At 71.3% G+C, this 16,423-nt stretch overlaps 1 protein-coding gene across 5 annotated transcripts; it reads right to left on the reverse strand.

Annotated features, from left to right (window-relative positions):
- Positions 1-3,053: 3,053 nt before the first annotated feature.
- SHROOM4 (shroom family member 4) lies at positions 3,054-15,697 on the reverse strand. 5 transcript variants are annotated; one of them, XM_072876898.1, is made up of 10 exons: positions 15,472-15,697; positions 11,821-11,972; positions 10,501-10,632; positions 7,966-9,928; positions 7,682-7,743; positions 6,668-7,267; positions 5,987-6,409; positions 5,724-5,904; positions 4,798-5,070; positions 3,054-4,719 (listed from the first exon to the last, which is right to left on the reverse strand). In XM_072876898.1, exons 1-10 carry the CDS (start codon positions 15,595-15,597, stop codon positions 4,450-4,452), a joined length of 4,182 nt encoding a protein of 1,393 aa, XP_072732999.1. In that variant the 5' UTR covers positions 15,598-15,697; the 3' UTR covers positions 3,054-4,449. The 5 variants fall into 5 exon arrangements, with proteins under 5 accessions (XP_072732999.1, XP_072732998.1, XP_072733002.1 ...); XM_072876897.1 differs by having other exon boundaries at positions 7,966-9,970; positions 15,472-15,696; XM_072876901.1 differs by lacking the exon at positions 5,987-6,409 and having other exon boundaries at positions 5,724-5,900; positions 6,664-7,267; positions 7,966-9,970.
- Positions 15,698-16,423: the final 726 nt, after the last annotated feature.

The following is a 16,423-nucleotide window of genomic DNA, read 5'->3' on the forward strand; positions in this document are numbered from 1 at the left end:
ACACTTACTTGTACACACACTCACACATGCGTGCAAGCCATATGAGCCAGCAACGTGCGCTCGCAGCCCAACCGTGTCCTGGGCGCATCACCCGCAGCGTGGCCAGCAGGTGGAGGGAGGGGATTCTGCCCCTCTGCTCCGCTCTGCTGAGACCCCCTGGAGCACTGCGTCCAGCTCGGGGGTCCCCAGCACCAGGAGGACATGGAGCTGTCGGAGCGGGCCCAGAGGAGGCCACGGAAATGGTCCGAGGGCTGGAACCCCTCTGCTAGGAAGAAAGGCCGAGAGAGTTGGGGTTGTTCAGCCTGGAGGAGAGAAGGCTCCACGGGGAGACCTTACTGCGGCATTTCAATACATAAAGGGAGCTCCTAAGAAAGACGGAGGGAGACTTTTTACCAAGGCCTGTAGCGACAGGACAAGGGGCAATGGCTTTTAACTGAACGAGGATGGGTTTAGGTTGGACATAAAGAGGAAATCCTTTACGATGAGGGTGGTGAGACACGGGAGCAGGTTGCCCAGAGAAGCTGTGGATGCCCCATCCCTGGACGTGTTCAAGGTCGGGTTGGACGAGGCTTTGAGCAACCTCACCTAGTGAAAGATGTCCCTGCCCGTGGCAGGAGGGTTGGACTAGATGGTCCTCAAAGGTCCCTCCCAACCCAAACCGTTCTGTGATTCTACAGTGCGCATGCATGCAAACACCCCACAAAGAGTACTTGTATAGGAACATGCTCCGGAGTGTGCGTACGGAGCTCACACGCATGTGTGCACGTGTAGGGGTGTGCCCCCAAACACACCACTGGGAGGGAGAGAGAGTCTGGCCCCACTTTCCACCCCACAGTGTGCACAGGGCTCCAGCCCCGCAGCGTGGGGTGCCGTGGCCGCCGGTGCCCAGCCCTCACCTGCTGCTGCTCTGGGACCCTGATGCTGGCAGCCGGCCAGGCCCAGAGAAGAGTCCCACATCCCCCCAAACCGCAGCCCACCCCCCGATGGGCCGTGCTCAGGGGCAGGCGGCCTGGGGCTCCCTTGTCCCCCCCCTTGTGCGTGGCTTTGCCCTTTGGGCTGTAATAAGCGGGGGGGGAAGGGGGGGCTGCTGCGGAGTTTGGACCTCCACGTTCTGAGACTCCCCGTTTCCCACGGGGGCCGGGGCTTGGCTTTCACTGAAGCATCACTACCCACCAGGTCCTCGTCCTGCCCCAGCTCCTGGTCCCTCAGGACCAGGGGTGCGGGATACAGGGGGACAGACTGGGGATCTGTAAAATTGAGAGATTATGGTGATGGGGAGACAGACAGCAGGGCCAGGGGCTACCCCAGCGTGTCGGGTCCTGGCTGCACCTCTGGGAGACCGGGGAGCCCTGCATGCCACAATGAGCCCGCTGGCCTGCAGCTCCCCTGGGGTCCCACGCAGGGATCCCCAGGACCCCCCCACCCCATGGCCACATCCAGCGCAGGCACTGAGGGCCCCGGTACCCAGCAGCCCTCCCATGCCCCCTGTTCCCTGGGTCCACGGCCCTGCCTGGCAGCAGTGGGAGCTGCACGGAGAGGCAAGCGGGTCTCGAACGGGCCGTGGGGCACAGACACACACATGCATGCATCCCCCTCCCCGTGTGCCTGCAATTGTCTGTACGCATGGGCTTGCACAAGTGGCCCTGCCCACACACACGCACTCACCCACATGTGCGCGCATTCACCCATGTGCGCTTAGCTGGCTGTGCATTTGCTTACCTGCGTGTGTACACACGTGTGCATGCATTCACATGTGCATGTCACACATACGTGGACACGTTCACCCGTGTGTGTTCACCCGCATGTGCAGTCACTTGCCACTGGTGCTTGTGCTCCCTGGCATGGGGCTGTGCTCCTCCCTGTGCACGTGTGCTCACACACACAGCGTGTGCTCACACACACAGCGTGTACTCACCTGTGTGTGCATGTCTGCTCACACGTGTGTGCGTGCATTCACCTCTGTGTGTGTGCCTGTTCGGCTGTGCATGCTCACACACGTGTGCACGCATTCACCTGTGTGTGCACGTGTTTGCCTGTGTGCACTGAAGTGCGTGTGCCTGTGTGCAGCCATGTGCTCACGCTCAGCGTGCTTTCAGCTATTCATCTACAGGCTCCCATGTGCGTGCATGTGCTTACCCTGGCGTGTGCTCGTATGGATTCACGCACACTCACCCCTGTGCACGTGTGCTCACCTGCACGTGCGTGGGCTCACACGCAAGCATCCTCCCGTGTTGCCGTGACAACGTGCGTGTGCATACGCTCCAACACATGTGCCTGCACCCACCGATGCGCGCCCCTGCCCACCCACGCGTGCGGGTGCTCACACTCATGCACCCACACGTGTGTGCGTGCGCACGCGTCCGCCCCCGCGTGCGTGTGCTCCCACGCGTGTGCTGGTGCCATCCAGCGGCCGGCGCTGCCCCTGCACCGCGGCTCCCCCAGCCCCGCCCGCGGCCGTGGGGCTGCCAGGCGCGGGCAGGGCCCCGCGCTGCCCTGGCCCGGGGACGGCGCGCCAGGCCCCGCTCCCTGGTGCCCGGCTGGCACGCAGGGGTCCCGAGGAAAGCATTTGGCCAGCAAGGGGACAGTGGCCGCGCCCACCCGCGCCACCCTGCCGTGCTGGGGTGCACCAGGGCACCCCAGAGCCAGCTCAGCAGCAGCAGCACCGTGCCACCCCCCTGGGCACTGCCACCCCCACTGGGCCACCCCGCCGCCGGTGCCACCCCAGACGTTCTGGCAGCGGTGCTGCGGCTGTGAGTGCCGGGTACAACGCCACAACCGTCACCCAAGCGCTGTGCCCCCGCTGTGTACCCCTGGGGAGAGGTCCAGGCACCGCCCCCTGCCCAGACCCGGCCTGGTGGCACTGGGTGCAGAGGACCCCCCGCCTACGGCTGCACCCCAGGTGCCTGCAGCGCCACAGGGGCATTTGGGTCCCAAGAGCTTGCCGGGGCTTGGCTCACCCCAGCTGCGGCATCCCCCCCCCACGGCGGGCAACCGCCAGCCCCGGGTGCCACTGGCTGGGGACGCAAGGGACAAACCGCACAAGACACGACTGGGACACTTGTGCAGCTGCTGCTGCTCCTTTAGTGTGAGAGGCACAACGGCATGCGGCACGGCTCCGGCACCCGCACGGCACCGGCACGGCACCGGCACCTCCGCGGCGCGGTGACCCGCCGAGGGCTGCCGGCCCCCGCGAGCAGCACGGCCCGCGCCCGGGGGGTGCAGTCTTTGGTCCAGGCAGCGTTCCCGGGCAGGCACCGGGGGCGGCTGCGACGGGGGGCATGCGGGGGACCCTGCTCCTGCCACGCACCGCCCCAGGTAGGTGTGGGGTGTAGTGTTCAACGGGCGGGGGGCGCCACGGGGGGAGCAGCCACGCAGGGGGCTGCTGCGGGGCCGAGCGGGCAGGCGTGGGCGCTGCCTGCGCTCCGGGGCTGGGCTGCCCGGCTGCGGCCACCCCCAAAGGGGCTGGGGCCCACCCTGCCTCCCCAAAACGCTTCCCGCCGCCCGCCCGCCCCAAGCTGCTGCCGGTTGCATGAAAGCCCCGTGCAAAATCAGCATCGCGGCGCCGGCCCGTCCCGTGGGGACGGACGGAGAGCGGCAGGGCGACCCAGGGCGAGGTCTAAGTGCTATTTGGGGCTGCTGCGGCACAGAGGAGGGGGGCAGGTGCCCCGTTTCCTCTGTTGACCCCTGCCGGTGCCAGGGCGGAGGCTGGAAGCGAGGGCTGGATGAGGCCGGTGGTGCCCGTGCCCACGGCACTGGTGGCAGGGGGGCACCCGCAGCCCCTGGTCTAACTGCTCCCAGCACCCCGTCCCCTGGCAGGGCACCATCCCAGGGGCGCCCACCGAAGCGTCCCCTGGGAGAGGGGTGCACAGCACCCACCAGCACCAGCCTTGGCCCCCCGCGGTGCCTGGGGCGGCGGGGAATGGGTTAAGGACCCACTGGCCGGGGCCATTGTTTCGGACACAATGGAGAGGAAGAGGATGCCGGGGGCCGAAATTCCTCCAGCTCCCACCAGACAGATGGACGGAGCTGGAGCTGGACAGACAGAGGTGGTGGAGGACAAGGATGGTTTAACCCTTCCATGCGCCGTGTGGGGATGCCCAGGGGCAGCCGGGGGGTGTTTAAGGCACGTGGTGCAGCACCAGCTGGGGTCCAGGACAAGGTGGAGGGACACCGGCAGGCACAGAATGACTCGGGGTGGGGGGGCGGCAGGATCTGTCCGTCTGGTCCTGCTGGGCCACAGGGTGCTGGGTGGCCGTAGAGCCCAGGGCAGCTCTGTGGCACGACACCCCCCCCCCCCAGCACCTGGACTGGCACCCCCTCCCCTGCTTGGTAAACCAGAAAAATAAATAAAAGGCAGGGGCTGGACAGAGAGACGGACGCAGGGCTGGATCTGCTTTGGCGGCAAGCTGGGGCCACGGCCAGGGTCCTGGGGGGAGGCTGGGCAGGGGGCTAGCAGCCCTTGGGGGCCTGGCCGAGGCTCTCGTGCAGGCAGCGGAGCTGCTCCTGGCCCAGCTTGATCTTCTCCTCCAGCTCCCGCTGCTCGGCAATGAGGGCCGACTTCATCTTGATGAAGTGCTGATAGTCCTGGAGGTGCTCGGCGGGTAGGTACCGTGCCACCATGGCGCCCACCGCCTCCTCCCGCCGCCCCATGTGCTCCTTCAGCTCCTTGGCGTCCTCCAGCTGAGCCGCCAGCAGCCGCTGCTTCTCCCGCAGGGCCACCTGAGGGCGAGACAGGTGGCATCGGCGGGGGGTCCCACAGCGCGACGCCCCGTGGGTGCTCCCCTGCCCCGTGCCCACCTTGTCCTCGGTGGGGGCGTGCGGCCCCAGGCTGCCCAGGGCGGTCTCCACCCGGGCCAGGCGCCCCGAGAGGGAGAGCAGGAGGTTGACCACCTTGTCCAGGTCGCCCACAAAGAGGCGGTACTTGTCGAACTCCCCCGGGGTGCAGAGGGCTTGCAGGCGGGCAGCCACGTCCTCACCCAGCGCCCCGTTGGCGCTGATGTCCTCCTGCAGCCCCCGCTGTGCCTCCCGCAGCACCGCCAGCTTGCGGCTCAGGCTCTCGATCAGCTGCAGCTGCCGGAGAGAAGGGGTCAAGGGCGACTGGGGCCACCCCCGCTGGGACTGGGGGACTGGCACGCGGGTGCAGGTGTGCCACGCTGCACAGGGCCCCACAGACCACGAGCATCTGGCGATCCCCCTGGTTCCCATGAGCTACCAGCAATGCCCCCAGTCCCTGCGAGCATCTGGCAATGTCTCAGACCCCGTGAGCATATGGCAGCGCCAATGCAGTCACCCAGCGATGCCCCCGGTCCCCGTGAGCACCCAGCGATGCCCCCAGTCCCTGTGAGCATCTGGCAATGCCCCAGTCCCTGCGAGCACGGAGCAATGTGCCCCTGGTCCCTGCAAGCATCTGGCAAGGCCCCCGGTTCCCATGAGCATCCGGTGATGCCCCTGGTCCGCACGAGCATCCAGCGACACTCCCAGGCCCCGCCAGCACCCGACAACGCCCCTGGTCCTCGCAGGCATCTAGCAACGTCCCAGCCCCTGCAAGCATCCAGCAATGCCCCTGGTCCCCGTGAGCACCCAGCGATGCCCCTAGTTCCCATGAGCAACCAATGACGCCCCTGTCCCCCGTGAGCAGCCAGCAATGCCCCCGGTCCCTGCGAGCACCTGGCGATGGCAGTGGGGAACCCCGAGGGCATCATCCCCAGCAGCGCCCGCTTTACCTTCTTCTCCACCAGCTGGTGGTCCACCTCCTCCTCCTCCGAGCTCCCCTCCACCACCTCTGGCAGCTCCTTCACCTTGCCGAGCGGCTCGGCTTTGCCTGCTGCTGTGCCGTAATACGCCGGGTAGGAGGTGGAGCTGGCAGCGCTCCCGGGGGGCGGCGAGATGGGCTCGAAGCCCTGCCTGCGAGAACAGGGGCTCAGTGCCGGGGGCGGCGGGGTGCAGCCTGTCCTCAACACAGTGCCCGGTGCTGCACCAGCCCTACCTGTCCTGTGCCAGGGCCTCCAGGCGCCAGTCCTGCTGGAAACGTTCCGGCCAGGCCTGCCGCTCCCCCGCCACCAGCAGCTTGCCCATCACCTCGGTGGCAGTGCCGAGGGGGGCCAAGGGGGCCAGGATGCCGGCCAGGGAGCGGTCCCTGCCCGCCACGTCCCACAGCAGCTCCTCCGAGTCCACGCGGCGGGGCTGTGGCCGGCCCCCCTGGCAGCTCACCTCCTCCGCTGCTCCGGGGCTGGGCTTGGGTGCCTCTGGGGTGGCGGGGCTGGGGCCACCATGCAGGGGCAGGGAGCACTCACCCACCCCACAGGGGCCAGCCCAGCCCCGCTCCTGGTTCCGGCCGAGCCTTTGGGGCTGCTCCTCCATCTCCCAGGGGTGCTTTGCCTTCGGCTGCTCCTCCCCGGCCCCCGCCGCCCTGCCAACACCCGCCCGGGGGCACCCACGTCAGCTTCCCTGCCCGCCGGTGGGGGACGGGGACACGCAGGCCTGTGCCCACCCCAGGGAAAGAGGACGGGGACACCTCTCATCCCAAGAAAACGCCACAGCCCAGCCCAAGGGGTGGATTAGGATGCTCCGATGCAGGGTTCAAAGGGCCACGTGGCCCCAAAAACCACCCCATGCCCAGGCTGTGCCCGCAGCCCCACCCCCACCCCAACGCCATGGCGGCACTTGCCTGCAAATCTCGGCACTGCCAGCATCGGGCTCGGGCGTCCTGCGGAGGGATCCAGGGGGCTCGGGTCGGGGCCAGGCACCTGCTGGGGCAGGGGGGCGAGCGGCATGCCCCCGGGACCGGCCCCCCTGCTCCCCGGTGAGGCTCTGCGACCGCTCACGCACAGCCTCAGCGATGCTGCGGGTCGGCACTGGGGCGGCGGTGAAGGCAGAGCTGTGCCCAGAACCATCTGGCAGGCGCTGGGACATCCGGCGCTGCCTGTACTTCTCCCAGTTGGGGGGAGGCGGGCGGGGAGGTGGGGGGCCCTTCTTTTTGGGGACACCGGGGGGGTCCAGCTTGGCACGGAGAAGGTCCCTCCGGTCGCGGCCCCGGGGGCTGGCGGGCTCCAGGTTGAGGTGGCTCTCAGAGAAGGCTCTGCCCCGCAGCGGGCGGTGCAGGGGGTCCGGGGGGCTCTCAGGGGAGCGGGCCAGGCAGTCGCCATCCCACGAGAGGTCGTGTGTGGACGTGGCCCGGCAGCAGGGTGGCCACTCCGGCTCGGCGCTCTCAAAGCAGGGGCGGAAGGGGCCAAGCCTCGGGAAGCCCAGTTGGTAGTGGGAGAGCTCACTGGGGAGAGAAGGGGGCACCCATCCCCCCAGACAGTCACCCCTCCCGGCAACTCATGCCCACCCCTGCCTCGGTTTCCCCAGCTGGAGTCACCCAGCCCCACTGTTGGGGGAAGCCCAGGCTCTCCCAGTGCCCCCACGCTGGGCACAGCTCCCTGGAGATGCCCCCAGCCCCCTGGGGATGGGTAAGGAGGGACCCACCCCGCCACGGGCACCTCCTCGCACCCCCGGGCCCGGCTTGCCTAAGGTGGCACGCGCCCTCCCTTCGCAGCGCACAGTGCAGAGGGGGTGTTGAGGGAGGCGCTGTGGACGTCACCAACCAAAACCACGGCAGTCCCCACGCCTCGCTGGCAGAGGTCCCCGCCGAGTGGCATGCGTGCACATCCCGGCACCCCAGCACCCAGCGCAGGCTCACCTGATGGACTGGCTGGCTTTCCTGGTTATCGCCGGCGGTTCCCACTCCTCCAGAGGAAATTCCTGCGTGGCGGAAGGATAGGGAGTGTGAAAGCGGGGTCAGCATCCCCCGGGCCCAGCACCCAGCCTCCCCAGCATCCCCTGACCAGGCGCAGTAGGCATGCAGCAGGTCTGCAAGGGCCCCCCATGGGCACAGTACCCCCCACCCCAACCCAGGGTCAAGACCCGGGGGTGCAGGACGGTGCCAGCGCTGCTCCTCGGCACAGTGCCGGGGGGCTCACTCACCGGGGCGAAAGCTCTCCGGGGGGGCCAGGCGTCGCTCTCCTCCCGCCCAGGGCGGGGGGCCGGGCAGCAGCAGTCGGGGCAGCGTGCCCAGGGCTGGGGGTGGCAGCGGCAGGCGTGTCCGCGGGGCAGCGGCGGGGGGCACGGGTCCCCCCCGCAGTAGCGGCAGGGCTCGGGGCGCAGGGGACCCCCATAGGGGTAGGAGAAGCCCCGCAGGTACTCCAGCTCCACCGGCCTCCCCAGCGGCTTGTAGCAGGGGGGCTGCTCCCGGCAGCACTCGGCGAAGGGGCTGGCGGAGCCGGGGCGGCCGGGCGAGGGGGAGCCGTAGGGCTGGTCCACGGAGCGGCGGCGGACGTCCCGGCGCTCGGGGCCGGGCGGCTGGAAGGCGCCGGGCGGCTGGAAGGCGCCGGGATCACCCGCCGGGGGCTGGCCGTGCCGGGGCGGCGCTGGCCGGCTGCTCTCCTCGAAGAACCGGCGACGGTCGGCAAAGGGCAGGAGGACGGCCTCGTCGCCGCCCCGCGGCGGGGAGCCGGGGGCCGCCGGCCCCGGGCCGTAGCCCTCCAGCTCGCCGGGGCTGGGCGAGTGCTGCCGCTGCAGCTTGCGCTCCGGGGACCAGCGCCAGCGGCCCCGGCCCGTCAGCACCACCCGCTCGGGGGACGGGGGCCCCTTGGGGACTGGCAGCGGGTCAGGGGTGGGGACGGCCCGGTCCCCCGATCGGCCGGGGTTCCTGCCGTCCTCGCTCGGTGTGGGGCTGAGACGCTCGGCCGGGGCGCAGGGGCCCTCCGCCGGCACGCTGCCCTCGGCGGGCTCGTCCGCCTCCTCCACCGGCTCCTCGCCGGGCGGCGGGGCACCGGGACCCCGGCTCTTCTGCAGCTGGGCCTTGCGCCGCTGGATCTCGTTGCGCAGGCTGGTGGCGAAGCGGTCGCTGCGGCGGCGCATCTGAGCGGAGCGGTGGGGAGGACCCCCAGCCCGCCGGCCCCCTGCCCGGCTCTCCTCCTCCGGCCCCTCGGTGCCACGCGCCGGGCTGGTCGCCCGCTTGTCCTGCCCGCAGGCTCGCTGAGGCTCGGGGCAGCAGCGGCAGGGCGGCAGGCGGCGGCACGGCTCCGGGCAGAGCGGGGGGTCCTGGGCGGCTCCCGCAGCCCCCGGCCGGCTGCCCTCAGGGTGCAGCGGGGAAAGGGTCCAGCGGTGCCCATCGGGGGCCGGCGAGACTCGCCCGCTGCCGGTGCCCACCTGGAGGGAGCGAAGCTGGGAGGCCAGCAGCTGCTCGGGAGCACTGTGCCGGTGCGGCGCGTGGCCCTTGATGGGGGAGAGCAGCAGGCTGTCACCCGCTGCCACGGCATCTGGCACTCGGTGCACGCCGCCATCCGGGTACAGCTGGTCACCAGGCTCCGCGCTCTCCCCCAGGAGCGGCTCGGCCGGGCACCGCTCCGGGTGGGAGCTCAGCATGTAATACTGGTCGGCGGAGAGACGGTCCTTCGTGGGGTAAGGCACCGGCGTCCTCCTGCCCGCTGCCTCCGCCTCCCCGTCCCGCTGGCAGAGGAAGGTGTCAGAGATCCAGCGGCCCTTGGCGTGCAGCATGTCCGCCGACACCGACGCCCGGCACCTGTCCCCTCCGCCGGCCGGGGCTGCCCGCAGGCTGTCCCTCCTGACAGGGGGCTGGGGGGGCACGGGCGCCCGCCAGGCCTTGGGGTGCCGGCTGGCGGGCGGCTCAGCCCCCGTGGTCAGGTAGCGCCCGTCGGGAGGCTTGCAGGGGCCTTGGAGACCAGAGTCGACGGAGGCGGCCTCCTCGGGGCGGAGGGAGAGGGCACAGTCGGAGGCGATGGAGCTGGCAGAGAAGGAGCTGTAGGCCGAGTCCCGCTTGCTGTGGTACATCCCCTGGTCAACGGGTGAGGGGTCCCCTTCATAGTAGGCCTGGCCAGGCTGGTCCAGGCTCTCCATGCTCCCGATGGAGCTGCTCCGGTCGGTGCTGCAGTGCCGGGACAGCGGGTTCCACTGCAGGGACAGCTCGCTGCCGCCCGGCCCCACGCCGGCGTTAGGGGTGCCCCTGCCACCCAGCTCCCTGCCAGCCCCCCCGATGGGCACGAGATCCCGGGGAACCAACACCCCCTCACCACATCCCCCCCCCAGCCCCCGGGACACAGGGGGGACACAGGCCGACGCAGCCCCAACCTGCCCTTCACCCCCAAGTTTGGGGGCAGCACCAAGGCTGCGCCAGTGCTGGCAGGGGCACAGGGACACAGGGCGTGCGTGGCTCCGGCCATTCGGGGCGGGGGGGGGCACTGGGACTCGGCAGCTCCTGGCGGCTCTGCCGGGGCCACCGCCCCTTCCTGCCAGGAGCCGGCGAGTAAACAGGCAGGGGAAAGGGCAGTGTGGCAGCAGGACGCAGGGGGGATGCCCGACAGCGGCGTGGGGCAAGCGAGCGAGCACCCACCCCGCGCCACCCCCACCCCAACCCAAGTGGGTGCCCCATCTGCCCCATCCGCCCCCTCCGCTTGCGTGGTCCCATGGGTGCCCCCGGGGCTGTGTTGGGGGTCTCACCTGACATCACACCCCGAGGGCCAGGAGAGGCTGAAGGCATCAGCGGGGCAGTGCATGGCGGGGGTGTCGGGGTGGCTTTCGGCAAGCTTGGCCACGTGCCAGGAATGGGGCCGGAGGACGGGCACGCTCCTCCTGCCAAGAGCAACAGCGGGAGAGGACAAGAATGGGGAGGAAGCCGGGCTGAGGAACCGGGGCTGAAGTCACTTCCTACGGGGCTTCCTGTCCCCCCAGGCCAGCGCCCAGCCGAGGGGGATGGCGGCAAGGAGGGTCCAGCCCTGCCAGCGCCCAGCACCAGGCAGGGGGGTCCCACGGTTCCCCCCCACTGCCGGGGCTCCCCTGCCTGCAGCGTCCCCGCTGCCAGCATCAACAGGGGACCAAGGACATGGTCCCAGCGAAGCCCACGGGCGATGCCCTGGCAGGGTGAGGGTCCCTGCCAGGACTGGACTGGCTCCGTGGGCACGCCAAGGGACCCTGGGGCCACATCTGTGTCCCCACCACAGGCCTGACCTTCCCCCCTTGTTCCTTGGTCCCTCAGCATCTGCAGCAAGCACCAGCCACGTTGCATCCCCAGGGAGGGGTCCTGTGCCAGGCCCCATCCCACCCCCTGTGCCAGGCAGCCATGGGGGTCTTCAGTCCCCTCAGTGCATGCAGGCAGCGATGTCCAGTGCCACCACACAGACATGTGGGCAGATGCCACCTCCTGTACCCCCCAAGTGCCTGGTGCTGCCCCAGCATCCACCGGGTGCGCAGGGAGGGTGGCAGGGACGAGCTGCGGGGTCAGCACAGGGGTCCCTCACCCCCCCGAGCCCCCAAACTCACCATGGATGACGCCGAGCCCCAGCACAGCCCCGTGGCACTCCCTGCCCCGTGGGCAGTGCCCTGCGCTGCCCCAGCCCCTGGGTGCTGCCGGAGCTGGAGCCTGGTTGGGATGCAGCTGGGGAGTGGATGCGGGTCGGGGGGGGGACGGACGGGACACTGCAGGGCCTGGCCCTGCCTCTCCTTCCTTTCCCAGGCAGGCAGCAGGCAGGCAGGCAGGAAGGGAGAGGAGCGGCCACGCTCAAGGATACCGCCCAGCGAGGGGGTGGCGAGCCCGCCGCACTGCCCCGGCTCTGCCGGCGGCACACCAGGCTGGGGAGCCCCCACCCACCATGGGGTGCTGGCAGCCGTGGTGGGGCTGCCCCCCACCCTGTCCCAGCACGGGGCACCTCCAGGCTGGAGACAGGGGCACCGCCAGGCTCCCGCCAGTCCCCCGGGCAGGTGATGGGCCCCCAGCCTTGGTGCCACCAGCCCCCTGCCCCCTCCGCCCGCAGCGCTGCCAACCTGCGGACGATCATCTTCAGGGTGCGGTAGGAGCCCTTGATGAGGATCAGGGCCTCCTGGCGGGACCCGTACAGCGGCGTCCCGCTGATGTTCACCAGCTCGTCGCCCGGCTGCAGCTGGCGGGACAGCGCGGCCTTGCCCCCGTCTTCCACCTGGGCGGCAGAGAGGGGCGTCAGGGGGGGGGCACAGCCCCCCCGAACACCCTGGGGGTGTGCCGCTGCTGCCAGGTGCCGGGGGAGAAAGAGGCTTCGGAAAGAGGGTGCCTGCGCCCTGGGCACCACGGAGGGATCTGCGGTGCCGGGCTCCCCCCCTGCCCCAGTCACATGAATTTCTGAGCAAGGAAAGGGCATCGGGGAGGGGGGGGAGAAGAAAAATGTCCCGTCCCAGCAGATTCCCCCGCGGGCGCAGGCAGCACAAGGGCCCTTTGTCTGGCGCAGATGCCAGCCCCCCGCCACTGCTCCCAGCCCCACGTCGGCCCTGCCTGGGCACCCGCGGTTATTTCAATGCCCGAAGGATGCCATCATGCCATGTGCACCCAGGGGAGCCAACAGTAGGGGAAGCGCCGAGCTGTGCCCGCCCCTGGCACGCACCTACCCCATCCTGGCACCCACGGCTGAAATGAGCCTCGTACCCCGTACCACCATGGCTTGGAGGACACAGGGCCACGGTGCTGCCAGCATGGAGGGGCCCCAGCCCGTCCCCTCTGCCCCTGCAGGTAGGTGCAGCGCGGGCAGCCCTGGGATGGGCAGTGCCCAGCTGGGGCAGACAGAGCACCCACTGCTGGCACTCATTTCTGCCCACCCTGCCGCTGCCGACGGCCGGGGATAGCCATGCCCAGCCCCTCACACGGCAGGGCTGGCAAGCGAGCCCGGCCGCTGGGCTGCACGGTGGCAGTGGCACAGGGCATGCAGGCGTGTGGGGCAGGACCTGGGGCGCCCCGTGCCCCCGTGCCCAGAATGGAAGTGGAGCAGGACCTGGCCAGACCCTACAGCCGCCCGCAGGGTGACGGGCAGAACTGGCCCGGCCCCGTGCCGGGGCTCCTGCGCCCACCCTGCCCATGGGCTTCTCACCCTGCCCTGCCGCTCCCGGCCCGGCAGAGAAGTGAGCTCTGCCCGCAGTGCCCACAGCACGGCCTCCGCAGCCCAGCCTGGGCAGCAGCCAGGCCCTGGTGCCGGGGCGCACCTGTGGCTCCCCAGCGGGCCGGCCACCAGGCACATGCCCCCGGGCACCCCTTCCCAGCCCTGGTGCCAGGCAGGGCTCAGGGGGCATCCCCCTGCCCGTGGGCAACACGACAGGAGGCCACAGCCAGGCCTCCTGCCCAGCCCGGCACTGCCCCGTGGTTCGGCCTGGCACAGCTGTGCCCGGTGCCCCACAGCTCTCCCATTTGTTCAGGGACCTGGGGATTGCAATGCCATGCCCCGGCTGGGCGCAGCCCGATGCGCCTGCCGCGCGGGTAGGCTGCCCTCCCACCCAGGAGTCAGCTGCGGGGCTGCCTTCCTGGCACGGGGTCCCACCATGCACTCGCTGGAGCACCCGGATTTAACCCCTGCCACGCTGCTGCCCACCACCGGGCAGCTCTGGCAGAGCAGGCAGGCAGGGCAGGCTGCACCTTCACCCCAGTCCTCTGCCCGGCCACGTACCAACTCTGTCCTGCCCGCCGCGGCCACGGCGCTGAGTCAGTGGTGACGGGTGTCGTCCCCCCCCCCCCCGGTGCAGGACACCACCGGGGCTGCACCCACGTCCGGGCCACCACGTGCGCCGGGACGGACACGGCTCAGCCCTGGCATCACTCACCAGGAGCTAAATCTGGCACAAACAGCCCCTTGTTCTTGCCTTCGCCACCAGTGAACTCAGCGCTGGCAGCCAAACCCCGCCGCTTGCTGCCCTCCCTGGCCGGGCCAGCCCCGGGCACTTCCCCAACACTACCCCTGGTGTTCACTCTGGGCCCTAATGGTGGGTACCACCTGGCTCACAGGAATATCCGCCTGCCCCGGGAGAGACTTGTGTTAGAAGGAGTCGCAGCCACGGCAGCGCTCGAGCTGTGCCCACCCTGCCCCACGCAGACCTCCCTCCTTGCCCCCCGACGTGCCCGGGGGGGCTCGAGGTGGGGGGCGCTCAGCAGCCCCAGGGAGCCCACGCCAGCCCCGCCGCGGGACTCTGCCACAGGAAGGGACCCCACCGGGGGCGGGCTCGGAGGCCAAACTGTCTCACCGAGCGCCGGGACCCCCTTCCCCTTTCCGGCGCAGGGCCCGGGGCCCCTCGCCCCGCAGGCGGGGGCTGTCCCCTCCCCGCACACCTCGGCCGGTCCCGGCGGCGGCGGCGCGGGCGCCCCGGGGGACCCTCCCCTGAATGCACAGAGCGCTGGAACAAGCCCCCTTTGTCTGCAGAGCACACGCGGCGGCCCGGCCGGGGCAGCGCGGCGGCCGGCACCCCCCGGCCCACAAGGACCCCCCCCGCCCCCGTTCTCAGCAGCGGTGGGGAACGTGCCCCGGCACCCCTACCCCCGCCTCCAGCAGCCGGCGGCCCCCCCGGCACCCACCGCCCCGAGCCCCGGCGGCGAGCCGGGGGGCGGGCAGCGGCCCTCTCCCCCGCCCCCGGCAGGGCCCCGGCTCCCGCCCGCCCGCGGTGCCACCCCAGGGCGCAGGGCCGGGACCGGAGCCGCTTTTCCAGCTCCCCCAGCCAGACCACGCTGCCCGCGTCCCGGCGCAGGGCGTGGAGGGCCCCGGGGGAGCAGCCAGCCCGGCTCGGGGCAGGGAGGCAGCCCCGGGGCCGCGGCACAGCCCGGCCCGCCAGCACCCTGCCCCGGCAGGCCGGTGGCACGGGCAGGCGAGCAGCCAAACCGCCCGGTGACAGGGGCTCGGCCGCGCTCCGCGGGCGGACGGGGTGCTGGGACACCCCCGGCCGCTGCCCGGCTCCCGGCGGGTTTCCCAGAAGGGCGATGCCCCGGCGGGGCCACCGGAATCGGTGACCCCCTTGCGTGGCGGGACGTCGCGGCCGTGGGGCCCCACCCAAGCCCTCCCCGCTCCCGGCTGCGGAAGGGACCCGGGCGGCCGGGCCCCGCGCCTCCCCCGCTCGGCACCGGCACCCCGACAGCAGCCCCCCGTCCCGGGCACGGCCCTGCCCAGGCGTCTCGGGCGGACGGGAGGGCGCGGACTCCGGTCCCCCTCACCGTGGCCCCCAACGTCCCCGCAGAGCCCGATCCCGGGGGCGCCCGGGGGCGCGGCACCCACGGGTGGGCACACGAAGGGAGGGTCCCCCCCCCCGCCGGCTGCGCCCCGCGGGACGGTACCGGGGGGGACGCGCGGGGGCCGCCCCCGCCGCCAGCCCAACGGATGTGCCGGAGGAATTTCTTCCTGCCGCCGGGCCTGGGCTGTCCCTCCGCCCCCTCGGCCCCCGCGGTCCCCGCTCCCGCTCTCCCCCGCGGCTCGAGGTGGCGGGTCGCGGGGGGACGTGGGTGCGGGTGACCGCCACGGCCCCGCCCCGCCGCGCCGCGCCGCGCCGCGACACGCGACCCCACGGCCGGGGCTCCCCGCGCCCCCAGCGCCGCCGCGCACCGGGCGTCCCGCCCTCCCCGCGCCCCGCCACGGGTCGGAAGCCCCTCGCGGGGGGATGGCGCGCAGCCCACGCGGGACCGCGTCCGGCGGCGCCTACCTTGGAGACGATGAGGGGCTCGCCGTGCTCCAGCCCGCCGCGCAGCGTGAAGCCCCAGGGCGCGCCCCCCTGCAGCTGCACATGCACGTACTGGGGGGCGCCGGGCCGGCCCCCGGCCCGCTCCATGGCCGCTACCGCCCCATCCCGGCCCGGCCCGGCCCGGCCCCGCACCGCGGAGGAAATGACACCCCCGCCTCCCGCGCCGAGCGGCGCGGAGCCCAGCGGCAGGGCGGGGCCGGGCCGGCACCGGGGCTGCTCCGCCGCCGCCAATGAGGCGCGGGGGGACGGCGGCGATCGGCTCGGCACGGCACGGCACGGCACGGCACGGCACGGCACGGCAGAGCTCGGCTTGGCTCGGCTAGGCACGGCACAGCTAGGCACAGCATGGCACAGCTCGGTTTGGCATAGCTCGGCTTGGCTCAGCTAGGCACAGCATGGCTCGGCTCAGCGTGGCACGGCTCAGCACAGCATGGCACGGTTTGGCTTGGCACGTCTCGGCTCAGCCCAGTTCAGCACAGTTACGGCACAGCTCAGCTCAGCTCAGAACGGCATGGCACGGCTCAGCACGGCTCATGGCACAGCTTGGCACGGCTCAGCTCATGGCATGGCTTGGCACACGATGGCACAGTACAGCACCGTGCTACTCAGCTCGGCTTGGCTTGGCACGGCACGGCTCAGCCCAGGGACCTGCACTGAGCTGCTTGGCTGAGCTTGGCACAGCCCAGCCAGCGTGGTTCAACTCAGTCTGGCTCAGCCCGGCATGGCATGACATGGAGGGCTGGCACAGTTCAGTTGAGCACGGCACAGCACAGCTCAGCCTGGCACAATTTGGCTCAGCTCAGCATGGGATGGCAAGGGGGCCAGCACGGGTTGGCTGGCCCAGCATGGCTTGGCCCAGCATGGTTCAGTGCAGCTCAGCTGGGTTGGCACGTTCTGGCTTGGCTCAGCTTAG

The sequence above is a fragment of the Ciconia boyciana genome, chromosome 12, assembly GCF_034638445.1.
Source record: "Ciconia boyciana chromosome 12, ASM3463844v1, whole genome shotgun sequence".
NCBI lineage: Eukaryota > Metazoa > Chordata > Aves > Ciconiiformes > Ciconiidae > Ciconia > Ciconia boyciana.